The sequence below is a fragment of the Eretmochelys imbricata genome, chromosome 3 (assembly GCF_965152235.1).
Source record: "Eretmochelys imbricata isolate rEreImb1 chromosome 3, rEreImb1.hap1, whole genome shotgun sequence".
Classification (NCBI taxonomy): domain Eukaryota; kingdom Metazoa; phylum Chordata; order Testudines; family Cheloniidae; genus Eretmochelys; species Eretmochelys imbricata.
In genome coordinates this window covers 47,465,961-47,490,537 of record NC_135574.1, presented here as the reverse complement: position 1 = coordinate 47,490,537, position 24,577 = coordinate 47,465,961, and the positions used below count along the sequence as shown (strand labels likewise).

The 24,577-nt window shown below is 39.5% G+C and overlaps 1 protein-coding gene across 1 annotated transcript in view; it reads left to right on the top strand.

Annotated features, from left to right (window-relative positions):
* The window catches only part of LOC144262006 (uncharacterized), a 139,624-nt gene extending 118,886 nt beyond the window's left edge, over positions 1-20,738 (top strand). Inside the window, exons 22-29 of the mRNA XM_077811593.1 lie at positions 7,503-7,538; positions 8,191-8,235; positions 9,855-9,887; positions 14,578-14,724; positions 14,813-14,867; positions 15,253-15,453; positions 19,499-19,576; positions 20,551-20,738. Of these exons, the coding sequence (XP_077667719.1) occupies positions 7,503-7,538; positions 8,191-8,235; positions 9,855-9,887; positions 14,578-14,724; positions 14,813-14,867; positions 15,253-15,453; positions 19,499-19,576; positions 20,551-20,738 (783 nt within the window). The remainder of the gene's footprint in view (positions 1-7,502; positions 7,539-8,190; positions 8,236-9,854; positions 9,888-14,577; positions 14,725-14,812; positions 14,868-15,252; positions 15,454-19,498; positions 19,577-20,550) is intronic.
* Positions 20,739-24,577: the final 3,839 nt, after the last annotated feature.

The following is a 24,577-nucleotide window of genomic DNA, read 5'->3' as shown; positions in this document are numbered from 1 at the left end:
TGACAAGCACTGATCTCAAGTAGGGTCTACTGGGCTGGGTTCAAGTCTGGGAATCAGATATGCCTCCCAGTTCTAAGCACTGCAGCAAGTTACTCTGCCTGGCATGGGCGGCCGGTGAAGCTTCCGTTTGGGGAGACTAGCCCTGTGTCACGCCTCTTGCAGCCAAGGCACTGCCCCCACTCGCTCTCAGCCCTGCCATGGCTTCGGGCCGGGGCTGTGAGCTTGGTCCTGGCCGGGACCACAGCGAAGCTTTCTGCACTGGCTGGAGTTCCAAGCCTGGATCCCCTCCCCCATTCCACCCCTTCTTCTTCAAGTGCTTGCTCATGTCCATTCCATATTACGTGTGTGTGATCGCCACATGCGTTGGTGTCAGAAGTATTTCCTCTCAGCAGTATCCGTAGAGGACCAGCTCTGGCACCCCCTGGAGTGGCACCTGCATGGCACGATATACGGGGTGCCACCGGCACCCCCCTCCCTCAGTTCCTTCTTGCCACCAGTGATGGTGCTGGAACATCTGCTGCTTTGGCTAGTGTTGTTTCGTTTACTGTTTTTGTGAACTTTGAAAACCTGCAATACAGTTGTATATAGTTAGTAGTTTCTTAGTTACCTTTAGTAGTAGTTCTGAACTTTTCATTAGTCCCACATACCAACTGCCTGAGGTGTGTAGGCGAAGAGCACATAAGTGACAAGTGCTGTATCTGCAAGTCCTTTAAAACTAGGACAAAGAAGGAGCACGATATCCATCTGAAAGCACTCCTAATGGAGTCGGCACTCACTCCAGCACCAGGGCAGCGGTCCGACTCTGCACCAAGCTCCGTGGCCTCCATGTGCAGTGCTCGGCTGGTGCCGTCCACGAGCTGGCACCGGTCTCCCTGTGGCTCCAGGGAAGATCTCCTTCCTCCCGTAAAGGAAGGAAAGGGCTCGGAGTGAGCCACGACCTGTGCCAGGCAGCTCAACACATGCATTGGGAAGTTGGGCCCCAGCTCAAGTCGAGTGGTGCAGCACATCCCATGCTTCATCTGTGACCCCAGATAGCTCCCAGTGCCACCCATGCTGGCTGCCACAGCACCCCAGACTCGGGGAAAACCTGCGTTGGGACCTATGCGTGTGTTCCTGCCTCAGAAGTACCGATTCCCATCAAGAGGGATGTCCCACCAGCGTTCGCCCGCCTGAAGCAGTCACGCCTCAGGACTGGAGAGGCAGGCTCAGTGAAGACCTCTTCTATACCTGCACCGGGGACACCGATCAAGGAACTCAAGGCATACCTCGCTGGTAGACTGGCACAGACCCTCTGAGGCACACGCCACCCAGCAAGAACTCCGGGACCAGCCCCGACCATCTCCAAGGGCCTGGTACTGATCCTGGGACCAATCGGACACCAGAGACCTCCGTCATCACCTGTCCCCAAGAAGGAGTTTGCCCTACTCAGGACAAGCCTCCCGGCCTAAGAATGCCATCCACAAAAGCCAGCACTGCTGTTCCCTACCTAAGCTAGGCAATTTGAAAGGCTGACACAGGCATGTGTTAAACCCTGCCCCTTTCTCAGAGATAGGCACCTACATTCAAGCTGCATGTAGGCACATATGTCAGTTTAGCAATCCCCAGACAGGAACTTTGTTTATTGTCAGTTCTGCTTCACAGTGATTGTGCATGGCGCTACTCACAGCAGCAGCCCTGGTAGTATGATCCACCAGAGGTGAGGGAAATGAGAGGGGAATTGCTTGCTTGCATAAAGCTATAGAGTATAGCATAATGACACTGAATATTGGCACCATTTTCCCCAGGCAGTGGTGATTTTAGCTGATATCTCACTCCTGAGGGTAACTAAGTCACAGAGAGCACAGCTTCTGTTCCGAAGCCACCTGGGCCTGTATACTGCTAGGTGGTTTGCTGCAATGGTGCCTGCCAAAGTTATCGATGACCAGTGTTGGAAAGTGGCCTACTGTGGAGGAAGAAGTAAGACGGCCATCCCTAGATACCTATGGGAGAGGACTGCAGAGTACCTCCCTGGAAGTTTCATCAAGATCTCTCAGGAAGATTTAAGGGACATCCCTGTGTACATAAACAGATGGCGGCTCATGGATTCCTAACACTAGAGATAACAGATAACTCTACCTCTTTTTGTTGTACAGCTTCCTCTCCTAGTATGAATAAATTAATGAAAAGTTGATAGCAGTGTCCTGCTAAGTTGGGGGAAGCATCACTGTAATGGGAAATAAATTTACACGCTCACCCGAGATACCTTTCCCTGCATCAGACTCACTTATGTTCAACTGACTGGACTTCAATGGTCCTGGCTTGTGGTGTAGCTGGATCTCCACCACACCCTGTCACATATCCCATATCCTCTTCCTCCTCCTCCTCATCCTTGCTGTTCACATCAGGGCCTGTGAGTTGGGCTCCTCAGAGGTCTCCACAGTGGTGTGCGGGTAATAGTGAGGTCTGACCCTAGTATGGCATGCAGTTGTTCGTAAAAGCAGTGGGTCTGCGACTTGGCACTGGATCGATTGTTGGCCTCCCTGTCTTTCTGGATTGCCGGACAAAGTTCCTTCACTTTCACGTCGCAGATTCTTGTCATGTCCCTTCTTCTGCATCCCCTGTGCAAATCTGCTCAGAGATGTCCACGTTCCCACAGCTGGTTCGTGGTTGTGCTTGCACAGTCTCTTCTTCCCACAGGCTCAGGAGATCTAGCATCTTCTGTCTAGTCTAGGCTGGAGTGAGTCTGGAGTGCATAGCTGGCATGGTCAGCTGGGTAGTTGCACATAACAGTGGAGAGCTATTAGAGATGTGTTCATCAGGATGGACAATCAGGAAAAGGCATTTCAAAAATTTGCATTTTTAATTTGCATATGTAGTGGCAGGGGATTCTGTAATCCCTGGGTAGTGGCATTAACAATTGTGATCAGAGCGGTCAGTGTTGTGCATTGTGGGACAGCTGCTGGAGGACTGTTAGGGTCAACATAGGTAACTCAGTGTCTACACTCATGCTGTGTCGACATCAGCATATCGACCATGGTTCAACGCTGCTCAGGGAGGTATGTCGACATAACAGAGAGCTTTCATTGGTGGGAGGCAAATTTAAGGGTAGAGACATGTACAACTAGGTCGACACAAGGCAGCTTAACATCGACCTAACTTTGTAGTTTAGATCAGGGCTCAGCTTGCACCCAAAATCACAGCACTTTTGGAAATGTAAGCACACAAGTTTTGAATTAGTGAAAGATATAGTTAAGTTTGCATATATGCTTTTATTATAGTCTCCTACTCTTACATGCTGATAGCTTTCTCAGAAAATTCTCATTTGAGTCTGAAACTTTTCATTTTTGGTCTCAGTCAAGAGATGAGTTCCTTCAGTTTTCCTGGAAGCTGCGGGGGGAAAAAGCCTTCTAACATTGTTAGCTTTAAAATATTGACCTTTCTCCCCCTGAGACGATCAGAGTCCAGACACCCACAACAGGAGTTCTGAACCCCAGAGAATAAGCAATTGTATCAACTAGTTGTATACAAAGTGAGCTGTAGCTCACGAAAGCTTATGCTCAAATAAATTGGTTAGTCGCTAAGGTGCCACAAGTACTCCTTTTCTTTTTGAAAAGACATTGAAACTAGAAAGAAAACCCCAGTTGTGGAAAGGAGGGAATTTCCCCTGCTCTGAACATCCATGCATCATCATGCCAGAGAAAGATGGGAAAACAAAGGAGAGGAAAAAACTTTTAAAAACAGTCTTGGGATTGAGATTTGGTAGCCAAAAACTGAGGGCCAGCATCTAAGTAGGGTGCTGTCTGTGAAGTACTGGATCTCCTCTAGGACAGAGGGCACACTGGGAAACTGTTCAGAGGCAATAGGTAACTTGTATTAGAAAAGGGAATTTAACTAATATAGAAGTGTAAAACCTGAGATCACATCTTTTTGTTTATTTTCTGTGTAACTTGTATGTATTTGCTTTTCCTTACTATTTCGTCTTTGAATGTGTGATTTTTCTATTATATAAACTTTTTCTTTATTTTTATCACAATCTGTTGTGTAAACAGTGTAGAGTGCATGTGCCAAGGTATCATGTCTTTGGGGGTGATGAACCAGAGGAAAAGTCTGAGTATCTGGTAGTTAAGAAGTTGTGGAGATGGATTTGGGGGTACTCGGGACCCGAAGGGATCATTGTGGTCACCCTACAAGAAGTAACTAGGCTGTGGAAGTTAGTGTGGGACCTTATGCTTGTCGGCTGGCTTTTGGTGTCAGAGCACTGAATCATAGCAACAAAACATTAAGATACTCAAAGTTACAAGGCAGGCAGTGACAGAACCTTTATTGGTCTGAGTGATCCCCAAAATGTCACACATCCCTCGGCAATAACTCACAAAACCTCTGTGGCAAGTAATTTGGCCTCCCTGAAGAAATATCAGCTATGATTCTGGATATGGAATGGAACTTTAAAACCCCAGAGTTATAAGTGATTCAAAAATCATTTCTGCACATGCTGTATGGGCATCTAAGATTTTTAACAGTGCTTAATGAAGTCCTGCTCCTTAGATGATGTCCTGCTGAGAACTGCCCATTCCCTCTGCATAGCTTAACCAGGGAACAGGGAAAGGACTTTTCATAAGCTATTAGGTCACTTTGCATGCAGGAAGTTGTAAATGTCTCAGGAAACACATATAGCAAAATGTCCGAAAACTGCCTTAGCAACACACATAGGAAAAAATCCCAGGCATGAAAATATTGCAGCTGTCACGATTAGAAATGGATGTATTAGGCTGGATGTCAACATGTGTAAGAACAGTCCCATTGAAGTAGTTCTGATTACTTTGATCTGGCCTGTTATGTGTATTTAATTATGTTTAAGTGTAAATGGCAATCAGAAATCTGTGCAGTGCAGGTGATTCAGTATAACTCTGAGAATTTTGACTTCTTGGCCTTGTCCACACAGGTTTTTTAGTCATTTCAGTTGAGAATCTGATTATCGACCAAACCAGTTGAATTGGTATTACCCTAGTGTGCAGTTTTACCGATACAAAGGTAACTTATATCAGTATGGCTTATTCCTCTTTCCCAGGAACAAGCTATATCAGTGTAAGCACCTTTTATTGGTAGAACTGCATCTGCAATAGCGGGCTTATACTAGTATAGTTAAAGTAGTACAACTTGTATGTAGAGAAAACCTTGATTTCTTGATTTTTGTGGATTTAAATGTACAATCTTAAGGAGAGGAGATGTGCACATAGTTTTTTCCTTTCATATAATACTGTGGATTTCCTGGAAATTAGATCACTCCCTTGCTTTCCAAGATATATATGTGTGTGTGTGTGTGTGTGTGTGTGTATATGTATGTCTTATGGAAGAGGACACTTTACAGTGAGAGTCAAGGATGTACAGGTGGTGTATAACCCTAGAAAATATGGTTGGCGCTAGTGTATACATTATCCATCTGGCCTTTTTCCAGTTAGTCTGTGCCAAAGAAGTGAGAAGTGCTAGCCTACAGAGTTCTATTAAAGGGGATTCCCCACTAACCATGACACATGACTATCATAAGATGATTAAATGAGTTTTACAGCTCCCAGTGTTTTGAACTGTGGATTCTTTGCTCTTCATTAATGCTCCAAAACTTGAAAAATCAACCAGTGATTTGTTTTTTTTTCTCCTCAGTGTTAGTTTATATCACTATTTATTGTTTTATTGCCTTTGTTCCAAAATGAGCAGTCTATAGTCTGTATCTTGGCATTAGTGATATGTGCTGCATTGCAGAATCATTTACTAATGCATTTCTAAAACCAGTGGATTTTAGGTGCATCATTCATTTGATGCGCTTTGTTACCTAGTTTAAAAGGAGTCTTCATAAAACTGAAATACATCATATATATGGTTGTATAAAACATGCAGCGACTGAAACTCCTGCTTGACACTGGATGTCAGGAATAAACGTCTGGAAGCAATACTGGAAGGGGGACTGGGCTTTGGGAGAGAGAACACCAAGTGGGGGAAGCAGGAAAAAAGAATTAAGATATGAAGGGAAGTCAAAAGAGAACTTGGGTGAAGCAACAGCAAATGAGGAGAAAGAAGGAGGTCAACCAAGAATGAAGAGGAAAGGGAAAGGGAAAAACTGCAAAAGAGGAAGACAGAATGCAGCTTTGGCCTGTAAGCATGAAAGGGAGAAAGCTATCTTCCAGTGAAAATAAAGGAGATACGGAGATGCATCGTAGGAAAAAGTTTAGAGGAAAATAGAGAAATAGAACGGTGGGGGAACTGAGAGAGAAGAGAAATGGAAAAGAAAACATGGTAGAGAAAGAGAAACTCGTCAAACATTGAATTTAGATGTTATTTTATCTTGTTGCTATTACCTTCTACATATTAGTGTGTTTCTCTTGAAAACCCCCCTATCTCTAGCCTAAAGCAAATTTTAGAAAAATATATTGTCCTTGATAGGTGTGCATTCATCACACTTTCCCTGATCTACAGTCTTCCTTCAGAGGTCTTCAGAGTCCTGTATCATTTGTCTAAGAGATGGTCTCCTTTGCTTGGGATGTAGTTGACTATGACTATCAGCACCCACCTGGTTTAATTCAAACTAAGTGAAATTTAAAAACTTGCACATACCTTTTGGCAGCAAGTGTCTTGTTAACAAAATTTTGATGTTTTCACAGAGCTCGATTTTTTTTTTTGCCATAAAAATTGATTGAAAAGAAATTTATCTGCTGAAATGTGTTTTCCTAGTATTCAAATGCCCTTCAAGATATGCTTTTCCATTTTCTGCTAACTAATTCATTACTCTTAATTTTTCTGTATTTACACTCTGCTTGTCTATTATACCTGCTAAACCTGTATGACTGCTAGCATGTCTGTGCCACTTTACAATTCTAACTATGCTTCTGTGGTCATTACCCCGAGTTTGGCTGTGACAAATTTCTCTGTAACTAAATCAAATTGCAAGGACAGGATAAGAACACAGTGGGAAATTCTGTAAAATCAACAGCGAGTCGGATTAAGGAGTTCAGTAAAAACACTCCCCTCGTTGAGAATAAAAATGCACACTTCGTAACTTGCGTAGGCTGAGGACATTGTTCATATCAGGGGCTCTTTGCATTCCTCCAATTCCCCACCCTTATAAGCTGCCTGTGTGCCACCTCCCCTTCCCGTCTATTTCAGGGACTCCCTGAACCCAATTTAACTTCTATTAAATCAATGGTTGAACTCCCACTGACTTCAACAGGATTCCCAGCAATCTCCTAATTTTAATTTGACATGTCAATATTACTGTTCTCTATGATAGTTATCTGCACAGCAAATTCCCTACTTATTATGGTCCTGTTCCTGCAAAGCTGGTAAGCATGTGTTTAGTGGCTTTACTGGATCAGGAATTATGAACATGAGGATAGAATATTTAGTTTTCAGTCACCATCAATGTACTCCACTAACTGCTTCTCTTGTAGTTACTGAAATAAATTAAAACACAAACTAATGTTTGTAAAATGGATTATAATGGAAATTTTATAATACCTTAAAATATTTTACAGGGGGAAAAAGGAAACCAAGGTGAAAGAGGTATCCAGGTATATTAACTTTGTTTTTCATTAAATATCATTTGGCATGCCATATGTTAAAAATTAATTCAATTTGAATTAAAATAAATGGGAGCCTTGCTTGACTAAGGACTGCAGGATACAGTCTTAACTCAGTAAATCACTGCACAATATGAACTCACCAACACAATGTTATGAAAGTTAGTTTGAGAGAAAGAATGGGATTTTCAAAAGTACTCTAAAATGGCTTAGCTGCTCCCACTAATTGTAGGGGGGCAGAGTTAGGCTAATGATCAGTGCTTTTGAAAATCCACCATAGGTTTCTAAATCTGTAATGTCATAAAAATGAGGACTTTCCTCAATGCAGTGCTAAAGCGACTGAAATAGGCAGGAACAAGGGAGATCAGTATTTGTCTCTGTATGTTCAGATCATAGGCTTACTCCATTGTGTCTACAGTCGAAATGTATGTCCAAACTACAAAGTTTGGAACTGAATCTTGAAACACCTCTCTGTCTGCCTCCCATCAACAAACTCGGTGATGGGTGGATCCAGGTTTTTGACTGAACCTGTTATAAAGATGGGCCTTTGGTTAGGGCTTATCTCTTTATATTATTTTGACTACTTAATTTGTTCACCTAAAGAAATATGTAGTGTTCAAGAAAGTCTGCTTCTTTTCTGAAGGGACAAAAGGGAGAAGGAGGAAGACCAGGAACTCCAGGCCAACAGGTACCATTAAAAGAATACACAGTTTAAAAAAACTGCATTTATTTTGCTGCTTCAGAAGATAAAAGCCATTTACAATGGTAGTTCTTTGAATCTAAAGAAATACATTTGATATATTTACAAGTAAATAGGATTGTATTGATTACTTAAAATGTCATTAAAATATAGTTTAAACTTTACAATAGTTAACCCAATGAAATGAAAAATAAACTGTATGTTGAAAAATAGAATAGAAAGCAGAGAAAAAGAACAGGATTGTTTATATAATGAGGGCAAAAAGGCTGAGGGGAGAGTTCTGCAAAGGTAAAATCTAGTTATATCATTGCAGTAGTAGGAAGAAACTGATTCCATTTTTCAAAGTTTTTATTTAAATCAGTTTTTTTGCAATATTATTGATAAAACAATAACATAAACTCCGCATAATGTAGTAATGGAAAAATGGATTCAAGCTTCTGAAAGTCAAGCCCAAGACTATACAAGCCCTCCAATCACTTCTGTATTTATCATGCAACATTTTCATCAAGTATTGCATTTAAAGATTCAATTACTTTCATGCTGGAAATCAAGTCAGTGTGTTAGTATTTTCTGTACTCGTAAATTACAGATGTTTCCTGTTTCAGCTGCAAATCAGCTAACTTCTCTTTTCTTTAACCTTGTTCCAGTATATTTTGATTGTCATATTTGGCTATATTAACATACCATAGGAAATAACTGTTAGTTGTAAGTGTAAGAACTTGCTAACTACATGCTTTGTCACGTCTAAATTGCAAAGTACTTACTAGCAGTACAAAGTTAAAGCTAGATTGTGAAGAAAATAGCAGTGAAGATTGTTCTCACAATCGGTGCATTGGTACTATCACAACATGCCTGGTTGGAAAAACAAGGAGCCACATTCAGTGAAGCTGGGGTAAGGAATTATATACCCCAGACTGACCCTCAAAACCTCAGGAGGATTTAGCCAAAAGGAGGCCAGGCGGTGCTACCTCCTCTCCCCTTCCTTAGGGATTCTACCTGACAGATGAGATGCAGCTTCATTTTGTAGCAAGGCTCCATAGGAGTCCCACCAGTGCAGACAGCTGAGGTGATGTGCCCTCTTGCCATGCTGCTTCACACCCAGCGACATCGGTGTGTGCCTTTTGGCAGACAGTAGGTTGTTAGCCATTTTCTACCACTGCAACATCCTCCTCCAAGACTGACATTATAACTCAAGGGCCTGGATTTCTGGCAGCCAAAGCCAATTTAAACACAGATTGAATCTGGATGTCAGTGTGTAAAGTCTCTGGGCCATTTGGTTACACAATGAACCTGTTATTTCTTTAGCTTTTTATTGAGGCAGTACTTATCAATAAGTGTTTCTTGTAAGAAAACTAATGCAAGTGCATAACATACAATGTGTATGATAATTTACCTAATGATCTGCTAGTACATTGTTCATATATATTAATTTTTAAGAAGTTAATTAATGTTTGTTTGCTGTGCCTCATTTGCCTCGTGTGTAAGTATAAGAATTCAGATGTATTTTGAAATAAATCGTAGTTAATTTCCAGATTTAGTAAAAGAATGATGCATCATAATGGTGGCTCAGTTTGATTTATACTTTTTTCCACATTTGATTTCTAAAGGGAGCAAATGGATTGAATGGAGTAAATGGAGAGGTACGTGTTTTCAAATCACAAGCACCATTTTTTAATTCTCTTTGCCAATTGTGTGAATAGTGACTATGTAAAATGTGTGCTAAAGGGCTTGCTTTTGTCCTCATTGGCACAAAAATGAAAGGGGATGATTGGATGCAAAGTCAGGTGGGAGGAGGCATGAAAAAAGAATTAACAGAGTAGAAAAGAAATGTTTTGGGAAATCAGTAACTGAAAAGACAAAGAAATATTGTTTAAAAAGAGAGAAAGGAATATAGATTATCTACAGAACTCCAAGTAAAACAGAATCTGAAGACAAAAGAAGGGGCTTCTTAGAGAAAAACAAACAAGTAAGCAAGGGACTTTAAAAAAAGAAAAGAGTAATTTGTTTTTCTGGAGACTCAATCCCCAACTCTTCATTTTTAAAAAATGTTATAATCCAATAAAATGGTCCAAGAGACACCCTTATTCGGTGACAGCCTGTTTTGAGACTGACCCAAACTATCCCCAAATCCACTGGGCCTGATTTTGAACTCACTTCCATTGGTTTTACGCTAGTATGACTCACTCGGGTCAATCTGGAGCTCAAAGACATTCTCTTGAGGGGATGGGGTCCTGTGAGGGGTCCTGGATTTTGGAGCTTGATCCCTTCCTTGGTCTGCCAAAGCTCAGATTTTTTAGCTTTCTGGGTACGCTGTAAGACCCATCTCTTTTCTTCTTCTCTTGGGCTGCAGAGGAGAACATGGGTTGAAATGGATATATTTATGAGCAGTCGTTTTTTAACTTCATGTTGTGCTTTTTAATTCATGGGACATCTGCCCAGAGCACTGGATAGGTGCCTATAGTTCTGTTTATAAAAACTTAAAAAAAAATCTAATTAATCAGCTTCATTGTAGTTGTTCCTGGTTCCGACTCTAGGGTAAATGAAATCAGTGTACATGGGCCCATTCAGTAGAACTCTGTTTCATCTTTATTAGGAGATTCCTTTACACAATCAGTTTTTGGCAATCCCTTGTTGGGTTTCACTTAAAGAAGGTTTGTTGTATTTCACTAGCTGAACTTGTTCTTTAGGGCCCCACTTGAGCTGAGTACTTCAGCAAGTGTGCAACTGTAAGCAACTGAATAATACTATAGGCTTCAATGGAACTATAACCATCCTTAAGATTACACTTGTGCATAAGTATCTTGCTTAATCATGGCCTAGCTCAGTAAAAGATTGTCATAGAACCATCTATCTGATGGTTTCCTCATCTGATCCTCCTGCATTTTCTAAATCACCATAATACTGGGGTATACTTTCATGGGATATGGACATTATTTACATTTTTCTAATACTCTTGGTAATACATTTGTACAAATAAATATGGTTTCATTTTGTGTACTTATAAGAGCTGTACAATTTACAATATAAGCTTATTTTAGGTTTTGGGGTTTTTACAAAATATTTTTATTTTAGTACTTGTTGTAAAGGAATTGTTTTAATATAAAATCTCTCCAACCAGTCTGTTTCAGCATTTGTTAAGCACCTCTCTTTTTCTTGACTGTCTCTGCCAATAGCAAGGGTCAACAAACAAGGCCACACACTGGATGTGGCTGGCCATTACAAGACCAAGATTTGCTGCAGAAAACATTCTTTCAGCAGTTTCATCTTATTTTTTGGCAGGTTCTACAGGCAGTTGTGCTGATGATTCCAGTATTTTGCCTTGGTTTCTTACGTGGGCTTGCTGCCTGCTGTTTCGTTCTACAGTAGATGCCATTTTCTCTAGGTTGCATTGTTTTTTAACATTTCACAGCCCTTTTAAAAACTTATTTAAAAATAAATCAACTTACAAGTAATTTATAAGTCTCTAAATATGCTCTATAGCTATAATATAATTAAAATAATAATAAATTACTCCCAACTACCGTAAATATTTTCTTGTGTCATATTTCCAAAAATGGGTTTCTAGATTTATTCTCTTATATACATTTTAGATACCTAAAAAGTGGTCTGATTTTCAGTTGTCAGCGTACACAGCTCCTGTTGTAGTCAAAAGCAGTTGTAAGTGCTCCACACCTTAGCAATCTCTCAACCAGGGATTGGCAACCTTTGGCATGTGGCCTGTCAGGGAAATCCGCTAGTGGGCCGGGATGGTTTGTTTACCTGCAGCGTCCGCAAGTTCGGCAGATTGCAGCTCCCACTGGCCGCGGTTTGCTGTTCCAGGCCAATGGGGGCTGTGGGAAGCGGCAGCCAGCACATCCCTCAGCCCACACTGCTTCCCGCAGCCCTTATTGGCCTGAACGGCGAACCGTGGCCAGTGGGAGCTGTGATCGGTCAAACCTGTGGACGCTGCAGGTAAACAAACCGTCCTGGCCCACCAGCAGATTTCCCTGACGGGCTGCATGCCGAAGGTTGCCGATCCCTGCTCTAAACCTTAACAATCCTGTGAATATATGTTAGTGTCTGTTAAACAAAGATTTATAACTGCATCATACAAAGAGAATACAAATTTCAACAGTCTTAACTAAAAGCACTGTTTTCTATAAAACAAATTTTGAATTGAGAACAGTGGGTAGAATTCTGTGGAATGTTTGTCAAAGTCTGCTGTATAGCTGATCAATTCATTTGTTGATGCTGCATAAGAAAAATACCAACAGTCTGTTTCTTTACTCTGTTAGCTGCATAGAACTAACAAGTAAAGAGTCATAATTTCGAAAATAAGTCAAAATTTAATTGCAAGTATACATGGAGTGATACTCTGCTGAGTAGGAAAGTAAAGGAAATTTTTATACAATTACTTTTCTGGATAGAACTATCAAATAAATGTATGAGTGAGATGAAAAAGGCTTTGGCTTTCCATTTGCAGAAAAACCTGAGCTAAATGACTTTCTGTGGGTTCACTGAACTTTAGTGCTTACTAGCCTTAAAAATGTTAAGGGACAGATGGTGACTGGCTCATGTGTGGCTGTTCCCCCTCATCCTTCTTGCACTCCACTTACAGAGGTCAAGCTTAATCACAATTCCCTTTAGAGCCCCTGGGATGCACCCCACCCAAAGGCAGCAGGGTCATGAGCCTGTCCACCAACCTGCTCCACACCGGCCAGCAGAGTTGGCCAAGTACAGAGTAAGACGCATGCTACACTATCGTAAACGATGGTGCATTGGCCATGTTCTTCCAGCATATAGGGAAGCTCTGGGAGGTTTATCCTTCCCTATGGTGGTGAAGAACTGCACTGCTGCTACATGGGGCTGTGCCAAATAGGTTTGCGTGAGCCCTAAAATTCTGTTGTAGGATGATCTAATAATATACTTACTGTACAATGAAATAGAATGTAAGACCTGTGGCTGCTTTATAAAATATGTTTGACTAAGGACCTCTTAAACTTTCTTCCTCTGCCCAAAGGAATATTATTTATTTAGCAATATATAGTCTGTTGCTTTGTTTCTGCACTTCCATATAGCACATTTGGAAAGGGTGAAATAGATTTATAAAGCTGCTGTTGAAAATATACACTAGTCATATAAAAACTGAAAGGAAAAACTCATAAGGGAACAAAGATTAGACTAATTTTAAATCTGGGAGTGTACCATATTCCACTGCAATAGAGGTTTGTTGGCTCCAAGTTTGGAAAGTAGTCCAAATTAACGAATGTGGTAGGTAGTCAGATGTAGAGGAATCACTACTTAAATTAAGTTTTCTTATTTCAAAATGTTTCCCAGTATTGGCTTAATCTTACTTAGCAGATTGTCTACTGTTGTTGCCAATTAATTTGAGAATAACTGAGGTCTGGAAAAAAGAAGTAGCACAAATCAAACTCAACTTCCTCCCCCCCCCGTCCTGTCGTCCCCCTGCCCCCCTTCCCCGCCCCATCCTGGATGGTAGAGACGTAGAGTGAACTTATGTCTCCTTTGTAGTCAATGGAAGTTTTGCAATTTACTTAAGTGGAGCCAGAATTTCACCCTTAGGCTATATCTTCCCTTGTGGTTGCATGCAGAGTATGTAATGCAAGCTCCCCTAGCATGGGATAAATAGCAGTGTAAACATGAGGCATGGGTTAAGCGAGTAAAGGCACGCCAGAACTTTCAGGTACATACACGGCTCTCCACATGCCCAAGCAGTGCCCAAACATATGCCCAAGCTGTTTTTAGTCGTGTAGTGTCCCACTGCCTCCCCAGTGCTGGAGCCTTTCCCTGCGATGTGTAGCTACACACCGTAGTTTGGACGCAGCATGCTTTTCACTGCAGTGTGTTGCTACACATACTCTATATGTCTCCATTAGTGTAGACAAGGCCTATAATCTTCCAAGAAGATTTTTAATGTCCTGTATTAATATAACTGTGGTATCATCAAAAAGAGGAGAGAGCCATTTAATATTTTTCTTTTCCTTTAACTGTTATATAAAATAGTTCTGCCTAGGATTAAAAGTTTGGTCTGTACAAAGAAAAGTAAAACTGTTCTCTGTAATGGTAATTTATTGAGTAAATTTTTCTAGTAAGCATACTTGAATTAAAATATTATTCACAAAAATCCAAAGAATTCAATGAATTTTTTTGTAGAGATGGACCTGTTAATCAACATCCGCTGTCAAGATGATCCCCACAGATAAATTAATTCAGACTGATTTTTATGAATGCATCTTTGTGAAGGTGCTGCCAGCTCCTCACAATGAAGATTAATTTTGAAAATTAATTTTGAAAAATCTAGGTTATGGTTTTTGTTGCCTTTGGTTTCAGAAAGGTGAGAAAGGAGATCCTGGCATTAGAGGCCTCAATGGACAGAAAGGAGAATCTGGTGTTAATGGTTTGGTTGGACCTTCTGGTCCAAGAGGACAACAGGGAGATAGAGGGCACCCAGGGCCACCTGGAGCAGATGGAAAACCTGTACGTACAGAACCAGACATTGTAGTTTTCATGCACTTTTAAAAAAACTTTCTATGCGTTTTTTATAACTCTTCTATATTCAATTCAGGGAAGGGAATTTTCAGAAGAATTTATTCGGCAGGTTTGCGCAGATGTACTGAGAAGTAAGTCCCAGAGATTGCAATGTATTCTTTATTTATTTAAAATTCTGTGGCTACTTTCATGATAATTATAAAGATGTCCTGTTCTCAGAAAAATCAAAACTACTAACACAATGGACTGTCTACAGGTTCTTATGATATAAGTACACACTATAGTGATAATGTCTCCTAATCTTTCCAGTCTGTGGGCCTTAATACGTCACCACTGCCATCTCCTCCTCCTCCACAAAAAGCCAGATATTTTGCTTTTGGTGATTATATAACAAATGATTTATCTTAAATCCTTATTAATGTAGTTTGGCATTTGGTTATTTTTATCTTGCATAGTAATATTATCTCAGTGTCATTCTCAGAATAGTCTAAAGCATTTTCATTTGAATTCTCCTAGCCCAGTTGCCTGTTATCCTTCGGAGTGGAAGACTACAAAACTGCAACCATTGTCAGTCCCAAAGTGCTTCCCCAGGACGTCCTGGTCCACCAGGTCCAATAGGCCCAGAAGGTCCTAGAGGTTTTTCTGGTTTACCAGGAAATGATGGTGTTCCAGGTCTTCCAGGAGCTCCTGGGAGTCCTGGTGCCCGTGGGGCAAAAGGTAACTGCCTGGGTATCTCATGAAGCAAATAACATATAGCTTTTACTTTTTTTACATGTTCAGTTCTGAAAGGTACTTGAGTGGGTAGCAGTAGAGGGTCGAGAGGAGTCCACACCATGTAGTTCGGTTCAGGATACAAAACTCATTTCCGAAAGTTGAGAGATGTTTGGTTTAATTTTTCTGGTTCCGACCATTTTAGAGAGAGGCTACAGAATTGAAATCTGGATCTGAGTCAGAAGGTTTTGGAGGGGTGGTTTCAGAACCAGCGTTTGGGTCCAAATGTTTTGCTGAAGTAAAAAATGGTGGCCTTCTCCCAATTTAGCACTATATGGGATTTGACCTTGTGCCTAAAGTCCCCCACAGTTTGTCTCTTTAAGGGCTCAGTCATGCCTTATAGGCACAGTCTTACATTAGGGGGTAATATAGAGCAGCACTTCTGTGAGGGAGAGTGCCTCACAGAATTCCCTGGCATATAGTGGAGCTCATCTGCTGCACCATGCCTTAAGGGGGTGTGTGGAACTATGACCTAGCCTTGCATAGTCCTTGCACTCAGGTGAACTCACATGGGCCTTCCTAGATTTCACAGCTGCAGCTGTGCCTGGCCCTTGCATGGTGAGCACTTTGCAATCATTTAAAGATGTTTTTCTTTGGCTGACCTCAGGGATTGACCTGTCAGCAAGGAAAGTGCTCACCTGCACAATGGGCCATTGCTAGACCCAGTGGCAGATTAGCTACTGGGCCAATGGTGTCAGTGCCCAGGGGCCCTGACCAACTGGGAGACCCCGGAAAAATGGGCGATCTGATCCGCTATGCCCGGCACTCCTTCTGGGGAGCGGGAGTGGGGTTGGGGCACAGGGGCTTGTCCCGCTCTTCCCATACAACTGGCGCTTCTGCTGGGGAGTAGGGGAAGCCCCCGCACCACGCTCCTGCTCCCTGGCAGGAGCACTTGGGGGAGGGACAGGGGGAGACTGCAGGCGGACGGGGTGGGGAAGTGGCCCCCACTTGCTCTGGCCCAGGGCCCCCCAAAAGCATAATCTGCCTCTGGCTAGAGCTGGTCAAAAATTAGAAGTTCTGTCCTGTGGGAAATTCTGCTATGTTAACATATACTTTTTGTCCTCACTCAGGATGAAAAGTCAAAATATTGAAATTTTTCACAGAATAAAACGTTCAGAAAAAATTTGATTTGCAAGTGTCAAAACATTTCATTTCAGCTCAGCTCAACAGAATTGAGAACAAGGGGCATGAAGCACTGTGGAGGTCAGGCAGCCACAGATTAATAATGAACTGGCCCAAATGTTTTGATTCTATTCAGCAAATCAAACTGTATTGAACTGTGAAGACCCAAAGTGAAAGTAAATATTTTGTTTCAATTTTCCTAACAGGGAAAAAAATCTGCAATATTAAAATTTCCTGTGGCAAATTTCAATATGACAAGAATCACTTTTACCACTGGAAATAACATTTTGACAGAAAATCCCCAACCAGATATAGCCATTTCCTTCTAAATTACTGCCGAATATAAAAAGAAGCCGTTTTGGTTCTAGTGTATCTAAGAATATCTGTCATTCTAGTTTTCTTCCTCTATGAGAATGACTGCGCTTAAAGATTTTATATTCAATGAAACCAGCTTTAATTGATCACTTCAAGGAACAATACAAATTGGTTCCTCATTCGAGATTTTCTAATATAGATGGATCAGAAGTGTACTCCAGTGGGCTACATTCTAAACTGATTTATACCTTGTGTCACCTTACTGCAGTCAAGGTGGTAGCACTAGGGCTATGTCAGGTCAGAGTTTGTTCTACTATTTTGGGGTTACTTTTGAATGGTCTCAAGAAAATAGTTGCCTAATTCACCTATGTTCTTGGAAAGGTTGAACTGTCCTTCACGTCTTGTCTGGTGGTTATGCTCTGTACTTTTAATTGGGACACTTGGATTTGATTCATACTCTTCTTACCATTTCTCACTTCAGTAATCAAACCAGTTCCAGTAAATTCTGCAATAAAAATCACTATTCAGTAATCGTGTCAGCTAGGCTTGTGATCTTGTCAAATCTCTGATATTAACTAAATTAGGCCTAACCTTTATGAATCCTCCATAGGAAAAAGAAAAGGAATCTGAACCACTATCAATGGGGTTTTTTTGTTTTATTCTTTCTGGGTCCTTTTTCCCGGGGATTTTTGGTCTTTTCTCCCTTATTAAAAGGCTTGCAGTCTCTTTTAGCCTCTTAAAAATGCGGAGTCATTCTCCATCTTTGCTCCTTACTTCGTTTCCACAGACAATTTCTTAGGGGAACTTTTTAAAATCTCTGTAGTAGATTGAAATTTTCCTTCATTACTGTACTTATTTGGAGTGGCTGGGCTTAGGGATTCTTTAACTCGGAAAGTCTGGGCAAAATGCCATTATCAGCGGAATGCATGAAAGCCAAGATACAATGTTTCATTATGTGGAAAAAATGAATGATCTTGGAAAAGGAGGAACCCCTAGAAAAGATATTTTTAATCTTGTAAAGAACATTTTATGAACCTCTGAGCTCAAATTTTGGACAGCAAAAGATTCCAAGGAAGCTACAGTTTGTACTTTATTCTAACAATATGTACTGAAGTGATTTAGTTACCTTGTATCCCTTAGACTTCACCTTGATACTCTGGAATACGCTGTTGCACACAGTTAGTCGAAGATTACACAAGAACATGATTATCATTTGAGACTATTAAGGGGTTTCACTTCTTATAAAAAGTGCCATACTAACATTTGAGAATATAAGGAGTCAGTGTGACTTTTCCAATAAAATCAACTTCTATGTCTAATTGTTTTTTCTCTCTGGTGTATTGTTTTTCTTAGTGTCTAATTATCTTTTTTTGCATTTGAAATAATAATTTTTTGACTAAATACATTCAATATATGTGCATTTCACTTAGACTTGTATCCCTTTTTACAGCAGGGCTGAATTTGGTGTGTGTTTTCTAAACTTCTTCACTTTCTAGTATTTTCTTTAGACTTCATTACTTGCTACTTGTTTTGAGCCTATTACCCTCTTGAATAATTTTGTGGCATAGTCTTTTGAATTTTTTATATTTTCTCACAATTAATTTCTAATGAACATTAGCCTAATTTTCCTAAACTTTTACTTCAGTTACAGCCCAATAGCTTTTACTATCTTTGTTACCCTGTTCTGTAGCTTTTTTAGTTTCAGTACCCTTTCTGTAATATCAGCCACAATCCAGCAAAGCATGTAAGCCTGTGACTAGCCCCATTGATTTCAGTGGGTCTACTTACATGCTTAAAGTTAAGTACATAGTCAATTGGATCAGAGCCAAGGTGCATGGTAATGTCCAAAATATGTCATCTTGGGTCTCAGCAACTATTATGTTTCTACAGCATCAAAAGAATCTCTGAGAAGGGTATGTAAAGCAGGATGCCAACTGTAGCTCAATGAACATTTTGAAAATCCCCTGACATTTTTGTCTCTGACCCAGAAAACCAGATTAATTTCGGAGCACGTTGAAGTTTTGTCTTCAGCAGTTAGATACTTTTATCTCCATTAATACTGATTAATCTTCTTGGCTACTCAGCAAAGGCTGAAAAAAGGTGGCAATCTTTTTCACCGAAGAAACTGAACACATTAGGCCATAGGCTGACACGTGTAAGCACTGAATTTGGCTTGGTATCTCTTGTTTGAGAGAGATTTTAATTTCTGATGTAAATTTTGAAAGATCACCTGTATATTTTCTGTTTCAACTAGAGACCATGTTCAAAGCATCAAATCCATTTTTTCATGTGACCTATTCAAAATGCCACCAGTGAAAGGCAAGCCAGAATTAGCCTTCACCATCAATCCTGCCTATTATCTACACCCCTCTACCCCCATACTTCCCTTCAACAGAAATTACTTGCCATTAGTTCTTAAATTGAAATTAGGCTGATAAATAAGGCAATTACAATGTTTACCATTGAACAATCACTCATCCAGCTCACCGCCTTTTCAATGTCTCAAACAAAAACAATGCTTAGTATGCATGTGTGTGTGTTTGGTATCCTACAGGGCCACCAGGAAAAAATGGAGAAAAGGGCAGCCAAGGAACTGGGGTTCCTGGAATACAAGGCCCCCCTGGCCCTCCAGGTAAGGCCTGAGTTAGCCATGTAGATTTCATTACGTGTTAATTATTTTTAAAACGTTGGTTACTAAAATTAACGTGATTGGATTAATCTTAAGTAGTTATATTTTACACAGTTTAAATAGTATTCCTTTTATGCTGGTTGCTAGGTAGGAAAACACTGTGGGTATGTGTGTTTTTATTGCTTTTCATTTGAAGCAGAATATATTATTTACTATAGGGTAGGTATTTATAGATATAAGTGACTCAAATTCCTATTCCTTGGTAGACTGAGATTTAAAATTAGCAAAATTCCCTTGTGTAGTGGAAGAAGAAATAAAACGCAACATGTCAGATTTTCAGAAATGTTAAGAACCCACAAACCTAATTCCCACCTATAGGAGCTGCAGAGGCTCTGAAAATCCAGGTTGATATATTCATGAAATCACACAGCAATTTCTTTTTAAAGGAAAGCTGTTTTTTTTAAATAATAGTATGCTCTGTCAAAATATAAAATTGATCCTTTGGAGGAGATGATAGGGCCTGATCCAAAGCCAATTAAGTCAATGGAAAGGTGCCTATGGATTTTGGTTCTGGCCCACAGTAAGCTGGACTATATGATAAAGTAACAATACACCAAAGCCAATTTTTAAAAGTTTCTTTTAAAATAGCTTTTAATTTTGATTTGATTTTCAATCTATTCTGCTATTCATCTTGATTGTTTGTTTGTAAATCTTGATTCAAGTTCGTTCAGTAGATGACATAGGTAATATGATTATTTGTAACAAACATTTAATTCCTGGTATATAAACTCTAGTGCCAAAGAAGTCCTTTCTTCTGAAAGTGAAGTTTTGTTCAGCTTAGTACAGAAACAGGAGCCAGATGCAAAATTCTGAACTTCCTCAAAGTTCTGGGATGTTTGAATCCAGTATTCAACTTGGACCCATCTCTAACAGTATATATACAGCAAAGTCTAACTACTTGTTGTATATATGTCAAGGTCCTGAAGGTCCACCTGGAATGAGTAAAGAGGGACGTCCTGGAGAATCTGGGCAGCCTGGTAAAGATGGAGATCGTGGAAATCCTGGAATTCAAGGACAACCTGGACCCCCAGGAATTTGTGATCCATCATTATGTTTTAGTGTAATTGTAGGAAGAGATCCATTTAGAAAGGGACCGAACTATTAATTTGCAATGAGTTAGTCCGTGAAATAGGTATGGTGCTTGTCTTTTATGGTCTTTCAAGTCTCAGGAAGATGACCAGAAATAATAATCCCTTAAACAGGAACAAAAGTACCTCTGGTTTGGTAAAGCAATAAAGATCACAAAGGTTATACATTCCATTCAAAAAGAATCTCCATTCATATTGGGCCTTTAGATGCATAACTAGCATTGATTAAATATCAAGGGTTTCCAGAGAGACAGTCAATTTTACCATGACTAAAATTAACCATGACATTTGATTTTTAATATTTAAGTGCCCACTCATACTCCTGCTTCCACTGAAGTCCATTAACATTGCTAGACAACTTCTGTTAACTGTAATGGGAGCAGGATTTGGCGCTAAATGTTTATTGATCAGGTTTTAAATCACTGTGAAATGTTTCACATTTAGCCTACATATACAGTAATTGATTTTGAAAGAAAGTCTAGCTGTTACTTCATATGTGTGTGAATTTTATTGGTTTATGTACATTTAATATTTTATAGCTCAAGGCTTTCCATTAGCAAAAGCATGTGTCTGATTTTTACAACATTGAGAAAAATGTTTGGCTTTTTTATGCCAGTAATTTCACCCAATCTATCTTCAATTAATTTAGATAAAGGTCAGTGTGAAATGGAATAGCAATTTATCTAAGGATCAGGTTGAAATGGAATGCGGCTGAGATTTCACCCCAGAATGACTCATTCTAACTAAAGAAACGAAATGAGTTATAAATTAACTGACATTAAACATTGCATTATTTTAAAAATAAACTTTAATTTGTTTGCAACTACAGTCTACAAAGGTTGAAAATCACATTTTTTTACAACGAAGTTTAACAAACTTAATACATTCAGTAAAATTACAGATCTAGCTCCATCCCCTTTGCTGTGCTCCACAAGGACTGTAGGTGTCAAACATAAAAACCAGGATTACAAAAAGAAAGGTCTTTGTGCTTGCTAACTAACTGCAATGTTTGTTATGTTACTTTGTTTTCCATTTTAAGCAAGACATTTGTATGCTAATTTTCATTGTATGCAACACTAGCAAGAAGTACTTCTTGCATTCTAAGTAAAAAAGCAATTGCACGGTTCCCATTAAAATTTGAGTACATTTTTAAATTAATGCAGAGAATCTTTGTATTGCACTTAACCAAAGCTTTATATGACTTTTTTGATGTGCTGTTTTTCTGTTGTCGTGCTACAAAAATTTGGTAGTAAGCTTGACATTCAAGGTAAAATAAAATTTTGTAGAGGCTTGGTGGTGATGTGATGAATAAATGCAAGGGTTTTTTAATTGTCTGTGCTCTGTGATAGCACAACAGAATATATATTATGCCCCTAGGGTAGGTATTTATACCTGGGGGCTGCTCTCTGATTTGGTATCCTTCCATCTTCTCTAAACAAAACCCAAAACAGAAAACCCTCTAAAAATAAGAACAAATCTGTCTCACTCCACCCCTACCCTGATCCCCAAATCCATCTAATCATGTAGAACTTGAATGTCATACCCTTATTCACACTGCGTAGCTGATTACTCCATGAGCGGTCACACTGACTTAAGTAAGACCAACTGTGGAATTAAGGTACTATTCAGTCTCAGTAAGGGTACCAGAATCTGTCCCATAGAAATGGCATAATTCCATATGTTGTTAAAACCCTAATTTTAGTATTTAAGTGCCTACTTAAATGTCGACTTCCAGCTTTTCTACATTAATATCCTCAAATGCTTTTTTTTTTTTCAGTAAAAACAATGAGGAGTCCTTGTGGCACCTTAGAAACCAACACATTTATTTGGGCATAAGCTTTCGTGGGATAAAACCTACTTCATCAGATGCATGGAGTGGAAAATATAGTAAGCAGGTATAAATATACAGCACATGAAAAGATGGGAGTTGCCTTACTAAGTGAGGGGTCAGTGCTAAAGTAATTTTCCCTCTGTTGATATTCACCCCTTCTTGTCAACTGTTGGGAATGGGCCACTTCCACCCTAACTGAATTGGCCTCATTAGCACTGCGCCCCTCCTCCCCCCCCGCACTTGGTAAGGCAACTCCCATTTTTTCATGTGCTGTATATTTATACCTGCTTACTGTATTTTCCACTCCATGCATCTGATGAAGTGGGTTATATCCCACGAAAGTTTAGGCCAAAATAAATTTGTTAGTCTCTAAGATGGCACAAGGACTCCTCGTTGTTTTTACAGATATAGACTAACATGGCTACCACTCTGAAACCTGTCACTATGTTTTTTCAGTTGAGCTCACTTCAATTTGAGATTTTCAGTCACCTGATTAAACAGGAAATAGAATCACTGAAGCCAGAAATGGAAAAGTCCTACTAGATCATATCTTCTCTATCTCCCTGCTAATAATTAAATGTTCCTATTGTTTATTAAGTACTCCCCTCATATCAGGATCCATCTCTTGCAGCAGAATAAACAAAAGCCATTTTAGTAATCTTCTTGAATTATATTAGAATACTTTGAGCGTGCCTACAAAATAGGGGAAAAGGAGAACTAGTTAATACAATTTATATGGACTTCCAAAAAGCCTTCACGTCTCTCACAAAAGTATATTAAGCAAACTAAATAGATGTGGAGTGAGAGAGAAAGTATGTCACATTCAGAAACTGGCTAAAAAATAGAGAAGATGAATCATGAAGAAATTATCTGTATTCAAGATCGGAAAAGAGTAAATACGGTGCCCCTAGCTTCCATATTATGTACAGTTTTTAGTACATTTATTAATGATCCAGAAAGGGGAGTGAACAGTGAGATCAAATTCACAGGTGACAAAGTTTATTTAGATTAATCAAGAATAGAGAAAGCTGTGAGGAATTACAGTGGGACTCAACAAAATTAGATGAATAGACAGCAAGATGGCAGGTGAAATCATTGTTGACAAATATAAAGTAATGCACCTTGGAAGGAATATTTGAACTACTTATACACAGACTTGGAAGGATTACTTTTTATCAGTATATATCAGTAAATCTCTATTTCACTCTACACCCCCACCAACCAAAATATTTCTGTCAATAATCAAATTTTACAGATAGGCGAAGTAAGAAAAACGCTGCTTACTAGAGTTTAATTTAAGGATATTTTCTTTGTATTTTTTGACATGTGATGTTGACAATTTGTGTTTTAATGATTATAAAACTAACTTTTTGAATCTGTGTCTTTTTTATTTATATAATTGTCCGATCCATAATTATGCACAACTATGAAAATTTTAATCAATAAACATTAAAAATGCTTAAATATACATAAATATTATCCATCAAAATGATCAAAAATTAAAATCTCCTTCTGCTAAGCCTATTCCATGCATATTGCTGTACCTAAACAAACTATAACCACTGAGGACAAAGACCTTGATGCTATTGTAGAGAGCTCGATGAAAACAACTCAATATTAAAGCACATTCAATAAAGCAAACAAAATGTTAGGATTTTAAAAGAATGAGAGAGAATCATATTTAAAACTTTAAGTCCTATAAATTAATGGAACACACTCAATTTAAATATTGTGTATTTCAAAGAGAACATAGCAGAAACTCAGGGCATTCAGAGGTGGCTGATGAATATGATTAGAGGCATGGCAAGACATTCTTATGATGAGAGATTGAAAAGATTAGGTTGAGGATGTGCGGGAGTTTCCCAAACCTTAGCCATTCTTTTTAGGTGACAAATCTGAGGAACTGTCCCAGATTGAGGTGTCGTTACAGGAGGTTTTGGAACAAACTGATAAACTAAACAGTAATAAGTCACCAGGACCAGATAGTGTTCACCCAACAGTTCTGAAGGAACTCAAATGTAAAAT